The 15,952-nt window shown below is 40.0% G+C and overlaps 1 protein-coding gene across 1 annotated transcript in view; it reads left to right on the plus strand.

Moving 5' to 3' along the window:
- Positions 1-9,474, plus strand: part of CAPRIN1 (cell cycle associated protein 1) — a 64,440-nt gene extending 54,966 nt beyond the window's left edge. Inside the window, exons 16-19 of the mRNA XM_019551430.1 lie at positions 4,563-4,757; positions 5,508-5,608; positions 6,210-6,273; positions 8,169-9,474. Of these exons, the coding sequence (XP_019406975.1) occupies positions 4,563-4,757; positions 5,508-5,608; positions 6,210-6,273; positions 8,169-8,233 (425 nt within the window). The 3' untranslated portion in view covers positions 8,234-9,474. The remainder of the gene's footprint in view (positions 1-4,562; positions 4,758-5,507; positions 5,609-6,209; positions 6,274-8,168) is intronic.
- Positions 9,475-15,952: the final 6,478 nt, after the last annotated feature.

Here is a 15,952-nt window from a genome sequence, read left to right on the forward strand (position 1 = left end):
ATAGATAAGTAGTTAATTATTTCAACCCAGCAGAATGAGCTTAGTCTGGCCTCGGCCAGAGGAATATACTTCCCTTTAGTTCTGCAGTTCCAAGGCAACTGAGCAGCAAGTTGAGCAGCAGAGTGTTTTTTCTGGCAGGGGGTGGGGGTAAGCTCCCTGCCACTTCTCCTTCTGATGGATGAGACCAGACTAGAATAGGCTAAAATAAAAATCATTTCCCCCTTTTGTTGCAGGAACTTGGTAGCTTGAGTGAAATAGATCTGCAAAAAATGAAAATGTTGAGCTTCCAGGTCTGGAGGAAGAAGCAGGATCCTTGCTTTGAAGATCACTGTCACCAGATATGCGATCTGCCATGAGTACCTGTTCAAGACAGGCTTTTTATCAAGCTTTGTGGACAAAATGTCAAAAGAAGATCAGGAAAAGCAGATGAGACATTAGCTCGAGCTATATTTGCAAGTGGTAAATCTCTTTCCATAACTGAAAATCAATACTGGAAGGAACATTACAAACTAATTTGCCCATCGTATAAGTTACTGTCATGTTGTTGCTTATCCCATTGTCTCTTGGAGAGTATGAAAAAGTTCAAAGAATGGCTATTCAAAGGATTGGTCAAGCACAGTCACTAACTCCGATGTCAGATTAATGGACTGATATACAAGGCTATCTTTTATTGAACATTGTTAGCAACACCTGAACCAATATTCCTGAAAGGAACTGTTACCAAATCTTTTCGTCATACAGGTGAATAAATAGCCAAATTACTGAGTGAAGATGCTGAAAGTGCAGGTCCCTCCAGGGTACAAGCCCTTGTAACTGATAATGTAACACGAAAACTGCATGGCAAATATTAAAGGCAAAGTATCCTCATTTAATAGTATTTGGTTGTCTTGCTCATGGGTTGAATCTTTTGGCAAAGGACATAGTAAGTGTGAATACAGGGAAGACGGTATTGGCAAACTGCAAAGTGATTGTGAAGGTATTCAGTAATCATCATGTTGCTAATCAGACTTGGAAGAAATTACAGAACGAGAAGCAGGGGAAGGAAAGTGCACTTTTATTGCCAGGAGAAACTAGGTGGGGTTCAGCTACGAAGTGTTTACATAGTTTGCCGTGCACAAAGAACTGTTTGCAGTGTGCTTCAATAGATGACACAGTATCCCAGATTATTCCCGTGAACATTTGGAAGCATATTCTCCACAACTGTGTTCTGGGTTCAAGTTCAAGGAACATTCAATTTCCTACCACCAGTTTCAGTGGCTATCAAGAAACTTGAAGGAGATGCACTAAGCCTTTCAGATATTTCAGAGATATTCAGACAACTGAATGAAAATCTAATTAAGCTTTTGCCTTTCTCATCCCTATCCAAAAAAATAGTAAAACAGATGTTTACTAAGAGATCTGAGTTTTGCTCTCATCCAGTTCATCTGGCAGCAAACATTTTGGATCTTCAACACAGAGAACAACATTTATCAGAAGATTAATTATCTATATTGCTCTTGATACAATTATGGAAGTAGTTAAGAAGGTCCCCAACATCGACAACATAGCCGTGATGACAGACATTACCGAGTACTGCCCAAAAGAAAAACTTTGGAGAAAAGACATTGTTTGGTAGGCAGCAGAGAATGTCTCCTCTCACATGGTGGAAGGCATACTGTAACACCCAACTGTTGTCCAGGATTGCTCTATGGATCCTAAGCATTCCACCAACACAACTTGTGAATGGAACTGGAAGGCTTTCAGCTCAATCAAGATAGAAAAGAGGACTAGCCTAACAAAGGAATGCACCGCTAAGCTTGTTTTTATTTCTCAAAATCTCTTGCTTCTGGAGAATCAGTGCGAAGCACAATTAATACAGACAATAAGTTGTGCAGTGTGACAATAAGTTGTGCTTGCCCATAGACTCATTGGTAAAAACCATCCTTTAGTGAAAGACAATGTGGTTCAGGTAGTTCTGAATCAGATTTGCCTCAATCTGATTCTGAAATGGAACTAATAAGTAGCGAAGGTGATTCTAAGGATAGTGACAGTGGAACTGGAGACACTGCAATGACGTCAGTGGAAGAGAGTTAAACTCCGTTGAAGTAGATGAGGGGACACCTGCAGCATATGATTGCACACTTCTTTGGATGTGCTAGAATTAGTGTGTCAACAGTTTTCGGTGCCTTCATTTTTTTTCTTAAATTTAAACAAGCAATGTAAGGGAAGTACATGTTATTGTGTATTGTATTTACATTTTTACAAGTTTTCCAATAAAAATAATTTCTTTCCATATAAAGGTTTGAATTTGTTTGAGTATAACATTTAAACCACATTAAGTGTGCTGTATCTAATTTTTTCCTAATCAAATATTTCAATTCAAATACTTGTGACTATTGGGACATAAAATTAACATGGGGTACTTTTTTAGATTTGTTTACTAAATATAAGCCCAATAAACATGCTAAATCAGATCACGCTCTATTTATGACATTGGAAAATTTTCCAGAGAAAAAAATTTTGACTCAAACACTTGCATGGCACTGGAGGGAAGCACCATGTGCAGGAGCCCACTGCCTTCTCCACGGAGTTGTACAACCTATGCAGCAGGGCATGGGGAAGGCAGTGGGGCACAGCACGTGGGGCTTCCTTCTGGTGCCACACAAGTGTGGGGGCTGCATGGCGGGGAGTGCCAGCAATAGAGGTGATTGTTGCCGTGATGTGCAGCACTGGCCAGAGCCAGAATCCCGAGCACTCGTTGCCTGTTGCTGCTGTGCCATGTGGGGACGAGACTGGGGAGGTGGAGATTTTCCCTTACACCTAGTGTTCTGCATTTTCGGTTTTTACCAAATTTCACCAATGAATTGCCTGATATTCCCCCCCCCCCCAAGTTACTTGGTTTTTACTGGTTTACACCCATTTTTCAGTTGACTCAATAATATTTTACCAGGTAAAGTAAAATCCCTGTCAACCAGCATGTTGGGAATGTGGGGGTGTGGTAAAGTAAAAGTGCTGGTTACCTGAGGCACAGGTTTCTGGCAGGGGAGGGGGAGGGAGAAGTGGTGGCCATATGGGTGCCGGGGGAGGGTAGCTGGAGCTGCTGCCTGGGGATGCCGAGTCCCCAGCTGTGTGACCCTGGGAGGGGCTGCAGGAATGGCTCCCAGGGTGGACAGGTCCCAGCTGCACCCTGGCAGCTCTGGCTGTGGCCCTGTCCCAGGTGTTGGGAGCTACAAGCCCTGCTGGGGGAGCAGGTAGGAGAGCCCAGCCTCACTCCCTGTGGTGGGCGCTGCACCCAGCTGCTCTGCACAGGTCCACAGGGCTCCCAGCTCTGACCTCGGGTGGGGTGACGTGCTGGTGCCAGGGTTGGGTTCCCACCCCCACATCCGGCTGCGCACCACTCCCTCCTCCCCCCAGACACCAGGGCAGCCTGGCAGCAAGTGCTGCAGCAGCGGAGAGGGGTATGAATGCATCTAGGGAAGAATGTGGTGGGGTCTGATGCCATGTGACGGGGTCCAGTGCTGTGTGCCAGGAAGAACTTAGTGCCACCGTGGGCCCCAGCCTGCAGTGGCAGCCTGCTCTCATCCTGCACATGGATCCAGGGCTGTGCACCCCCTGGGAAGAGCCTGGTGCAGCCCTCCCAGTGTGTGTGTAACAGCAAGAGCCGTGCTCCCCCCGCCCTGCATCCTCTGACGCTTTCCCCTGCTTTGATTCCTGTCGCAGCCCCAGGAGCGGCTGACAGGCTGTGCCATACTCCTACCCCTTCCCTAGTTCCAGCCTTAGTCCCTCCCTACCACAGAAACGTATTTTTATTTTCCCCGATATAAATTTATTTTTCCCTTTTTCTTCCTTTTATCCAGATTTCAACCCAGTTTTTATGTTTGGAAGATTAAACCCCGAAAAATTCCTGGAATTTTTTTAAATAAAACCTGAAAATGCAGAACACTACTTGTACCCCACACACCCACACTATACGTCCACACTCCCCCACATATACATATACCACAAACATAACCTTTATTGCCCCTCCACATAGCCATACCCCCTCACGAATCCCCCACACCTTTCACCGTACACACATATGCCCCCCCCACACAACATACAAGACTAAAAATTTATGTTTGAGTGGCTATGCAATCGTCTCTATATACAGTACCTGAATACAAATCATGACAACAATATTTTCTGTAATAGAATTTAAAATACTTTCTGCTAGGTGTTTTGACCTTTAGTGTATGATTCGGTTTTTTTCTGGTTCTAAGATGGGAACCACACTCTGCTAAAAGGAGTATTTCTAGAGGGCAAGGAGAGGGACTTCTGGTGACAAAGGTTAGGGGTTAGGGGCAGGACTTCTGGTCCCAAGATGGCGACCAGGGGGCAGGACTACCCATGCAGCCCTTGAAAACTCACCAAACCTTGTTAAGCGGCCTTCCACCTGAAATAATTGCCCACCCTTGCTCTAGATAGATAAGCAGCAAACACTACTTGATAGTACTTGAAGTAGTGTACTTTGCATTAGATTGGTATTCTTTTGAGTCTTTGGGGAACATGCTCTTGTTGATGCTTCCATTTTTGTTTCTTTATAGTGGTTGGCACCTACCACAGTTCCCCAGACCAGTCTCATCAAGTGGCAGGTAATCACCAGCAGCCTCCACAACAGAATACTGGATTCCCACGTAACAGTCAGCCTTATTATAACAGCCGGGGAGTGTCTCGTGGTGGATCACGTGGTGCTAGAGGCTTAATGAATGGATACAGAGGACCGGCCAATGGGTTTCGAGGTAAATAAATAAGTACACTTTTTGAGACTCCATCATTCCCCTTCCCTCCCCTCAGCCCCCCCCCCCCGTAGTACAGGATACTAAGGATCTTTAGCACCAACATCCTATATCATTTAATAGATTAGGCCCATGCAGCACTTGCCTGGTTTGCGTGCAGTGTGGGCCTGGTGGTCTTGCAGCCCCCAGCCACTTGGAAGTTGTACAGACCTGATTAAAATGATAATACCTTGCAAGATACCTACTTCTATCATTTCCTGGTCATGATAATACATTTGTAAAATACCAAATGAAGTGTTAAGTATTTCAGTAATAACCCAAAAGGGCTGGGCATTTTACAAATGTAGGAAGTTCAGAGTTTTTCCCTGAGGAATTACAAGTGCACAAAAAATAATAGTAGACCTACTCAACACCACAGCTTTCAGTATGAACCCTAGAAGATTAACTCTTTGATTTTTTTTTTTTTTTTTTTTTCCTTTTTAGTCTGGTTGTGAGAAAAATGTTTATGCTTGCATTTGATTTGAGCCATGTTTACTAAAGAATGTTGGAGAAAGTATTATATGCCATCTTTCCAGATGTCTTAATGAGATTATGTAAGGCACTTGTGTTGCTATTAATACAAATGTTTGCGATATCTACGGATCTGAGAAACTTTTAAATATTCTGGATACTGAATAAATCCCATTAGTGGGTTTATGTGTACTCAAAAAAGGCAGTTTCCCCTTTATTAACTATTTGTATTGTATTTCTTAGGAGGTTACGATGGCTATCGCCCTTCATTCTCCAACACTCCAAACAGTGGTTACACACAGCCCCAGTTCAACACTCCACGGGACTATCCCAACTACCAGAGGGTAAGCCAATATTGAGCTGAAATTCTAGGACTGAAAAAATTGCTTAATTTAATGAAGACAGGTTTTTGTGCTCGCTCTCTCTGTCTTCAAAGAGCCTGTCAATCATGTCTTCAGCATAATTAGATGAACTATTATCTTGACATGTTATCAAAAAGATAACTAAAAATGTCCAGCCACAGATTGCAACCAGTGAAACAAAAATTCACCCTTACCTTCCAGACTGACGGTATTAAATTCATACTGGGATTTGAACATAAAGGTGTTGTGTCCACCACTGTACCTCATGAGCTTCAAAAAATTACCAGTTTAGTTTATTTACCCAGGGGCAAGCCTTGAGAGCAGTGCAGCAGTAGGAAATTATTCTCACTGTGTGCTGAAAACAATTGATTTTTCTTCCTCACAAGACCAGGATTTCCTGAAAAGCTATATGTTGATGGTGCCCAAACTCGTCACTTCATCAAAATATGATTAGATTATTTGTAATGCTCTTTAATATTTAATAAATGTTAATATTTTTACTAGTAAATATATACCTTCCTGAAGAATAACAAAAGAGTTCATCTTGATGAGACCTTAATTTACTTTCCTGCACTTTCTTTAGGATGGATATCAACAGAATTTCAAACGTGGCTCTGGACAGAATGGACCTCGGGGAGCCCCTCGAGGTAATTCTCAAGTGATGATGTGTTCTTAACTCTGCTGAATTGGGTTTTCTAATTCACTGTCTAGATAGTTGTGGATTTTTAAAAATAATAGTGTTCAATGAACAGGCTGCAGTTCAACAATGTATTTAAACTTCCTCAGACCTTTGTTAGAAGGAGTTAGTTTGTTGGCTGTTGGACAGAATATTCTTCAGCAGACCAATGTCTTTTCAACAGAAATATTCAGTTGCCATTGTTTTTACGAAGCACTGAAAACATATATTTTTGGAAAGCTTTATGTTAACCGTTCTAGTGCTATAAACTTGAAGTATTAGTTCTGGCAGACAGGATTTGCTAGAATTTTGACACCAGGCTCTTTTTCTGCTTTTGAAATTTCCTGTGACTTCTGAATGTATATGTTGCTATTTCTTTTTGAGTTTCAATAAAAATACTTTGCATTATTTGCATCCTATTGCAGAGTTGGTTTTTTGATCTTCATAAACTCTGCTTGTCATTCTATTCCTAGATCCTGTGGAAAAATTAATAGATTATTTAATACTTCAAAAGTAAAGATGCATATTTTCTCCCCTCTATAAAAATCTATTTAATGACTCTGTCCCCGTCTTTCTAGTTGCCCACTGTGAGGTTCTTTTGGGTCTGAGCTAAAAAATAGTAACGCATTGGAGTTGCTTGTTTATATGTGAGCTTAAATTATTATCGAGTAACTGAAATTGAACTTAAACTGATTTTTATTTTTTTCTGCCTTCGAATTTTAATGGCATTCCCAGTGTTTTCATAATTTTTTTCAATCGTCTTTGGGTAATAGCTGTTTTGTTTACTTTTTCTGCTGCTTAAATTTAATTATGCAAATATCTGTATGTTTCATAGTTTCATAGTGAAACTATGTGTTGTCATAAGGAAGCCTAATAAATTCTTTTGGGAGTGGGAACTGAGATAGTGTTAGATTGTCATGGAGTTTGAACATTACATACATATGGAAGATACAGCTATAAAAGTAGGAATGTTGGGGCTCAGAAAAACGACAGTAAGTATCTAGTTGTAAGGTGGATTGACTTAGAATAGACATAGAGGTACTCCTCACTTAACATTGCCCTGATTAACAGTGTTTCATTATTATGTCACTGATCTATTAGAGAACATACTTGTTTAAAGTTGCACATTGTTTGGTTATAACACTATTTGGCCACTGCCTGTGATGTAATTGGATTTGCTTAACATGGTTTTGCTTAGTCACGTTTTTCAAGAACATAACTAAAACGTTAAGTGAGGAGTAGCTGTACTAACTTTAAAAATATATATCTCTAAATGAACAGTACATTCTGATCAATTTTTTTTCAGACTGCTGTTGAGACTTCCACGTAGCTTGCGGTGCATGAACAGGAAAGTGAGAGCGAAGTTACTAGCTGGCTGGTTGGTATTTATAAGAAGGAATCCGAGTTTAATTGTTTTAAGCCTGGAATTCCTCTAAAATACTAACCAACAGCTAGTAATGTAGCTTAACTTTAATTAATGTTGGATTTATTTTCCTGTTAATATGGGGGTGAGTGACGCTTTATCGATTGTCGTTTGTTACTTGAATATTGAATTGATTGGGGGGAAACATTTCACTGGAATCTAATTTATTTAGCAAAGTTCTGAGTAACGCCATGAAAAACTGTCAAGGCAGACATCCTAAGAATTTACATTAGAAGATTCATTAGTTGCATATGCATCTGTTTCGGATGGATAAGGATATTGAACATGCAATGATATTAAAAGGCATACATTAATATTAATGTGGACATTTAAGCATGCATTAATGTTAATGTAAATTCCAAACAAAGTTCTTGAAACTGATCCCTTTGAGTTCTAAACCTGTTCGGCTTGATCCAAAATTAAGTGCTCTCTTTATTTTCTAGGTCGTGGAGGGCCTCCAAGACCCAGCAGAGGAATGCCTCAAATGAATGCTCAGCAAGTGAATTAAAATAATTCACAGGATTACATTAAACGCCAAAAACACACTGGCCAGTGTACCATACATGTTACCAGAAGAGTTATTATCTATTTGTTCTCCCTTGCAGGAAGTTCATTGTAAAGGGACTATTTTCATTACCCATAATGACAGGACTACAATTGTCAGCTTTATATTACCTGGATATGGAAAGAAACAACGTTTACTCTGCATGTTCTGTCCTAAGCATCATCTTGAGCCTTGCACATGAGATTCAGATTCCTCACCCTTGCTATGAGTAAAGCAAAAAGGCAATTTCAGGGTGATTAAATATCCATCGTTAACTGAAGTGGCAGGAAAAAGCAAGACTGACTCACTTCTGAAATTCAATAGTAATGGAACAAATTTGGATAAAATCTGAAAAATTCTAAAGATTTTACTCTGATGGCAGTTGGCAAAATTAAACTTTCCCATGAAAGGCGGATGGAAGAAGTGAAGTGTGGTTTGGCTGAGCAACTGCATTTCATCTTTTTCTTGTTAAATTGAAGCACTGAACAGTTTGCATAATGGTGCAGAAATCCCTAACTAGAAAATAAGCTGACATCCAGCTTTTGATTAAACAAACAAGAAACTCCCTTAGCTACAGCACTCTCCAGTTGATCCAGTTTACTTTGGCTAAGGATATATAAATTGCTTGTGTAACTGCTGATAGAATTGTGTAAACGTTTCTTTGTTTAAAAAAAAAAAAAAAAAAATCAAAAAACCAACACCCCCCCCCGCCCCCCAAAGAAACGATTAGCTTTGATTGGCATTTCAAAACATTTTTGCAACAAATATGGGATATAATCTGGATGGCCACCTGTATATTTGATGTGAAGTATTTAGGTATCTTTTTTGGGACACATTTTAAGTTTATTTTGATAGCAATGACTTTTGTAAGGATTGGTATACTATATCATTCCTTATGACTTGCACATTGTCTGTCACTAATACTTGACCTCGCTGTATTATCACCTAAATAACTGATACCGGTACCAATGGAAGTCGCTAATGGATAATCATAACACTTTTGGTCACATGTCCTTTTGTCTTTCCTGCAGCCTTGAAGGTTTTAAGAAATCTCAAACGCCCGCTGCTGCTGCCCTTTTAATTGCTATCTTTTGAAAAGCACCAGTATGTGTTTGGATTGATTTCCCCTTTTAAGGGAAATGACAGCCAGCAGTTACAAATCTAATGGTATAAGCAAGACAAATAAAACATGTTTATAAAAATTGTATCCTGGAACACTAGTTTTCAGTGACTGATGTAAACTTAATACACTGGGGTTGGACATTTCATAAGCTTTTTTTCTGATAAAACTTACAGGTTTATGTAGGCCTTCTTGCTACTGAATTTTTCCAGTAGTTCTGGTTCTCTCATTTAATACACATTAATTGGGTTACTTGGGATTTTTTTTCTTATCTGTGGCAACTTTTCTGTTCATCAAGGCAACATCATTTGGAAGACTTAGCAGAGGACTGGGAGTTTGAAAATCCTAAATGGTATTCCAGTTTTACTGCAAAATGTAGATGCATTCTTGGGGAAGTCACTAATCTCTGTGCCTGTTTCCCTATTTGAAATGGGGAGAATACATAAATATCTACCTCTATAGAGGAGGTGTTACTACTGATACATTCTGTAGCACATTGAAGCTGTAGAGTGCCATGTTAAATATTGTTCATCAAGTAATCAATTTATGTTGGAAGAAGGGGTCAGAATAAGGAGCAACCACAAATGTAAGAGGCGTTGTTTAATCATGTAGTGTAGTGGTACAGGATTTCCTGTATCAAACTGAAAATATTGCTTTCACTCAATGTGGCTTATACTTGTATCATGACTGAACTGCCAGAACCCATTTTCCATCATACTTTAGTTTATTGTGAGATGTGGTCCCAAGCTTATTTGTATGAGAATTTTACCTTGCTGTGACCCATGTATGAAGGGCATAAATTAATTACATCATAGCGTTATTGCAAGAAACAATAAGTTTGTGGGAACAGTAAACATTTATCACCTTGCTAAAGCACTAGTACTTGGGACAGCAGTTTTTTGGTCAAAGGCCTAGAACCTGGTAATTTTCCCTAGTAATTTAATGGTAGAAACTGCAGTCTAGTAACAAGTCCCTATTCTATGATTTATATAGCAAAATGCTACCAGGGTAGCTCCAGTTGTCTGTTGTCTTTTTAAAAAGTTGAACAACTAAAAAAGCATTTTTTGATGTTGAATAGATCTAGGAAAATGGGGTGGATTTGTGATTTTTTTTTTTTCTCCTTTGCATCTATTTAATGAATATTTGTTAGGCAGTTAGCTCTTTCCGTTTTTTTCTATTGCATACCAATTGACTCTTTAATAGCTAAGTAGTTTCAGACTAACTTTGCAGCATAGTGAATTGAAAACCAATGAATGGATCAAAATATTCCGCTTGGAAAATTGAGTTCATTTCTTTTCAAAACAACTTTAATGTACTAATAAAATATGGGTAGTTGTTAGGCTTCTTACTTGAGGTGTTATCTTGTGAGCTTTTATGTATCAAATGACCTCTTAGGTAGTGTAGCCCTGCTACTGGATGGTGCTGCATGATATAAACATGCTACAATCATGTCCAGGACTAAAGCAAGCATGTAGGGGGGACAGGCTGGCCATTAATTTTAAGAGATGTTGGGTAAACCCTTTGAAAATTTGCCTTCATCTAAATTGGGCTTAGATCCAGTAATTGGTCTTGTACTCTGCACAGCAAAAGAACAGGCATAGCTGACAGAACTCTCTCCTGCCTTAGTGCAGGAAGGGCAGCTGGAACGCATGTTTGCTACGCAGCTTAAACATGAGATCAAATTCAGATTAAACATGCATAAGAATTTTAGAACCTTTTAAGCATTTCGAGCCTTTGCAGTTAGTTCCTAATGTGACTCCACATCTAAATCTCTGACCAGATTAGAAGCATATCCAATGTTTTCTTTTTCCCCAAGGGACACTGGGAACAACATCACAATAGATGGTAGCTTGCTGAGAATGCTTGGACAGTCCTGCCCTTGGATGTCTTATGGGATACCAAGTGGGAGGCATCAAGGACATGGATGTTTTTTCCTTTCCACCTCAATACTATGATTGCAAAATGCCTTAGCTGCTGCTCAGTTCTGATGATGAGACAGCAGGTGAATTTCACATTACTACATCTCTGTTTTGATTGCATTGGAAAATCTGATTACTTTGCCTGTCAAGCAGTGCCAATAAGGAGTATATTTCTACCAGTAGTGCTACCACCGAGTTAAATGGAGGAGCTGTTCCTATTTCATTTAGGATTAAACATGTCTTTGAGGCCTTACTCAACCCCAGATGTTATCTTCCTGCTGGACATGATTAACATGATAAAAACAGTCTGTAGCATGTCCTCCAGGCTTTTAGATTTCCTGGCTGGACCCACCGCCTGATCTTAATGCTTGAGGATTCAGCGAGTCCAAATCCTTCCTAATCAGCCATAGCCTTTCGTAGCTCCTTAATCAGGGGTTCTCAAACTTAGCGATACTGTGACCCCGAATGCTGGATGGCGGCAGTGGGAGATGAGGAGCTCACACGTGGCAGTAATCACAGTGCGCTGCTTCCCTGAGCCACCGTGCATGCCCCATGGAAAGTTTGCAGCCCTCTTAAGTTGCTCACAACCCCCTGCAAGGTCACAACCCACAGTTTGAGAAACCCTGCCTTAAATGATTAAGACAACCGTTCTTCCATGCTGGAAACTGTGAAAGTGTAATACATATTAGTAGTTGAAGACTAACAAATTCCTGATGGATGTTACTATAGTGGACCAGAGTGGATGCATCTACATGTGCCACTACGTCACTGCAGCGATGAACTACAGTGATGTAGCTTGTCACTAAGACGACATGTTGGTGGGCACTAACTGTGATGATGCTGCTACTGTGCAATAGCAACGAGCTACTGTTCTTCACTTCTTAACTATTCTTCACTGCAGCTGTGCTGCATTTTCATTGGGAAACTACACCATGGTTCATGGTTATATTCAGTTAAATAAAACAACCGTGTTCCATTGTAGCCTCTTGAATTAAATATTTTGAGAGCTCTGGACAAATTTCTGGCAGCCTTAGAGGGGCAGGGGGAACTGCTTCCAGGGGTCTGTAGCAGTTGTTATACTGTAACTTACCTGTGCAGGAACCTGTAGCCCTACAAGCTGCCTGTCACTTAGGAAGCAAAAACGACTCCATTTTTAACTTCATTTCCGTTGTATATACAGGCTTATGCTCACAACATCTGTATACTCCCAATCCCTGACCCCCTCTTCAAGCTGCTACAAATGTAGCTTCCTCCACACTCAAATGCGAGGTTTGTTAATGAGGACGAATTCATTTTTTAAATGGCTTTCCTAGGAAAGGAGATGCAACTAGTATGCATCCTGGTTCTTGAAGCAGTAAGTAGATACGGCAATTAAAAATCCTATTTTCGGGGGGACTAGTGGGCGTAGCAGAAACTGATTTGCTTACATGAAGTTTTCCTCAAGAATCTAGGTTCATATATCCAACCCAACCTGTATTGGTTTGAATGTAAATTGGGTGTCACCAGTTTAGTGTTAGTTGCTTTTCTTTTCTTTTTTTTTTTCTTTAAAGCATCGTTTCACTTTCAAGGGTAACTACCTGACTGGAAGTTTTAAAATCGAGCAGGGTTTCTAGATGGATATAATGAGCCCAGCTCCACCACTGTGGCCAGTTTCTACAGTATAAGCTGGAAGAAGGGATGAATTTTATTTTGTGAGAATTTACTAGTTTGATCCCACTGGACTATCACCAGATTGTAATGAACTTGTCTTGAAAATTAATTGCCAAATTAACAAGAAACTTAAAAGTTTCTCGAGATGTGCAGAAACTTGAATGTAAAAGAAATTTAAGATTGTACAGATACTAAGTTGCAGTGAGTTTATAAAACAAACTTTCAGGGTGGAGGTTCAGTTTACTGAACAGCCTAAGATACCTACATTTACATCTTTATAATTCTTCAGCTCTGTTAAAAGGAATGTGCTTTATGTCCTTCCCTTCTATGTACACCTCTCCCATACATTGTAAAGGACTGTCTTATTTTTCTGCAATCTGTTGGTCTTGTCTCGGTAATTCAGTTCATCTGCTCACAGAACTCTGTAGGCTTTCTATTAGCAACTTTTACTACAGTCCTTTATCTAAGGATCATGTTATGTTACAATCCAAGTATTTGGGGCTAAAATACCTAACTTTGCTCGTGGAAGTTGGATTTAAATAAATCCTTTCCTGTGGAATGATATTAGCATGGTTGTAAATTACATCATTATTCAAGAAATTTAGATTTCTTGGAAATATTGAAAGCCAGGAATGAGTTAAATACAGACAAAAGTTGGTATTACAGGTTTGAATTTGACATCAAAATTTGCTAAAATAACAGGATTTAGAATATGCCAGTGCTTGCTGCAGTCTATTCCTAGAACTGGTAGCCTGAGAGTTCAATTTGATAAATTCTTTTCCTATCATGGCTTCAGTAATGTTTCATTTAAAATTTTTGCATAAAAAAACTTGACAGCTAGGATGTTATTAAACAACAGAGCTTAAATAATGTAAGTTAGTTTTACTGAGAAGACTGCCACTGTCTTTTGCAATTTCATAATTCAGTAACCTTACCCAGTCTTACATATTTTCCAAAATTTAAATTCTACCTTGTTTATGCCAGCACAGATTTATTGACGTCTGGGAGTGCAGAATATGTGGAGATGATGTAAGCTCTGCATTTTGCTTCACATCTCCAATAAATTTCATAACAGCATTTGACAGAGTTGAAAGGTTTCAATGATAACAATTAATAGGACTAGCAAAGCCACAGATTTCCAGCAATGAGATTGCAGGGAGTGGGGCATTGTTTTGTTGTGGTTTTGTTTTTTTTCTGTTTTACTGCCAGGCAAGCTTGACCTGTTAGGATAGTGAAGCTATTCTCAGGGGAGTGAAAGATTTCATGCAACTGGATTCATTGGGTGTGTGTTAAAGTTCTATACGCACCTTAAGGTTGCATATGGAAGTGACTGAATCGGCCAGTAACTTTCAGTGGATAAATGACTCAGGCTTCCTGCAATCAAGCTTAAATTGTAACATTCAGCCTATCCAAATAAGCTTTTTTTTTCCCTAGTAGTACAAAATCAGTCTTACAAAGGGAATGTCGATACCAAGACTGCAGAATCCTGATGTCCTCCTGAAATTACTAGGTATACTGTGTTCAGTAATGGAGGGGCGGTGGAATTCAGGAATTGTTTAGAACAAAAGACTTGGAAATAGTATCAATGTTGCCACTTGTATTTAAAAGTTTGGTTTACACAGTTTCTTGTGATTGGAGAACAACAGTCTCAAACTTGAAGAAAGCTACCAGAATTAAAGTTATATGTGAGTTTATAATTGCAGTCATTAAATGGTATGTATACTGTTTACGGGTTTCAGTGAAACGGCTGGTCACAAGATGTACGGGTACTAAATTGCATTGATACCTAAAGTATGTAAATAGTACATTTTTAAAAATGGTGGCCATGGGTATCAAAACTGATGGGCAAGAAGATCCACTGTCTAAAAAAAATTTAGCCATTAATCCATTCATTTGTTTTGTGCTTTTGAGCATTTTAAGGAACTGATGATTGTTAGATTGAGTTGCAGTGTCAGATTTCAGGTCTTCAGTTCTAGGACAGTCATGTCGGTGATGTTTGCCACTCTGTCCTCCTGAAATACGATCCAAATAGTGAACAGTATGACTCAAGAAAATCTGGAGCTGGATGTGACTTTTTCTTTCTACAAGCAGACGGTCATTAGCTCTTGAAGCAAATAAAAATATTTGGAGTCTAGTTTATCCAGCTTCAAGTCTAGATAAACTTTGAAGGGCTAAAGCTGGTTCAGGAAGGAAGTTCCCACCTTAGGGCTTCATGATGAGACCTACTTCCCTACCAGACCAAACAAGCAGATATTGCTGAAACTTGATAAGGAACCAGCACTGACACTCCAGCATTGTTTTCCAATTCAGCTGGCTGAACCCATCCTACTCAGCACTGTGTCCTTTTCCAGAGGGAACTGGTACCAACTAGCAATCCAACTCCAAAGATCTTTTCAAGTTGGTTGAACTGGAATTCCATGCCCTGATTCCCATGCGCTCTCTGGTACAGGTGTCCCAATACCTTTTCAAGCATCTTCTGGAACCAGTCTCTGCTTCTCATTGATCCTTCATTGGCAATGCAAGCAAGCTCTCACTAGTGTTCCCTCATGCCACCCTTGAATAGAAGAAAATCAACTCTAGTTAAGTTGTAAAATGGGGCGACCTAACACTTGTTTGGTAAGGCTTGTAGTAATGGTAACAAGCAGGAGGAACTCACCCTCCTGCTGGCTGACACCAGCCTGGACATAGTGGGGATCACGGAAACGTAGTGGGACTCAACGCATAATTGGGCAGTGAATGTCAAGGGCTATAGGCTGTACAGGAGGGACAGGATAGGAAAGAGGTGGGGGCGTGGCACTCTACATTAAGGAGGAATACACATCCTTGTCAATTAGCAAGGAGCCAGGGGAGGGGTACTCTGAAGTGCTTTGGGTTAGAGTACAAGGCAGTCAAGGGGAAAGAGACTTAATGGTGGGAGTCTACTACAGACCTCCCAACCAGGGAGAAGAGCTTGACCAGGAATTCTTGGGTCAGCTCACAGAGGTAGTGAAGGCT

The sequence above is a fragment of the Crocodylus porosus genome, unplaced genomic scaffold (genome assembly GCF_001723895.1).
Source record: "Crocodylus porosus isolate Cpor-Errol unplaced genomic scaffold, CroPor_comp1, whole genome shotgun sequence".
NCBI lineage: Eukaryota > Metazoa > Chordata > Crocodylia > Crocodylidae > Crocodylus > Crocodylus porosus.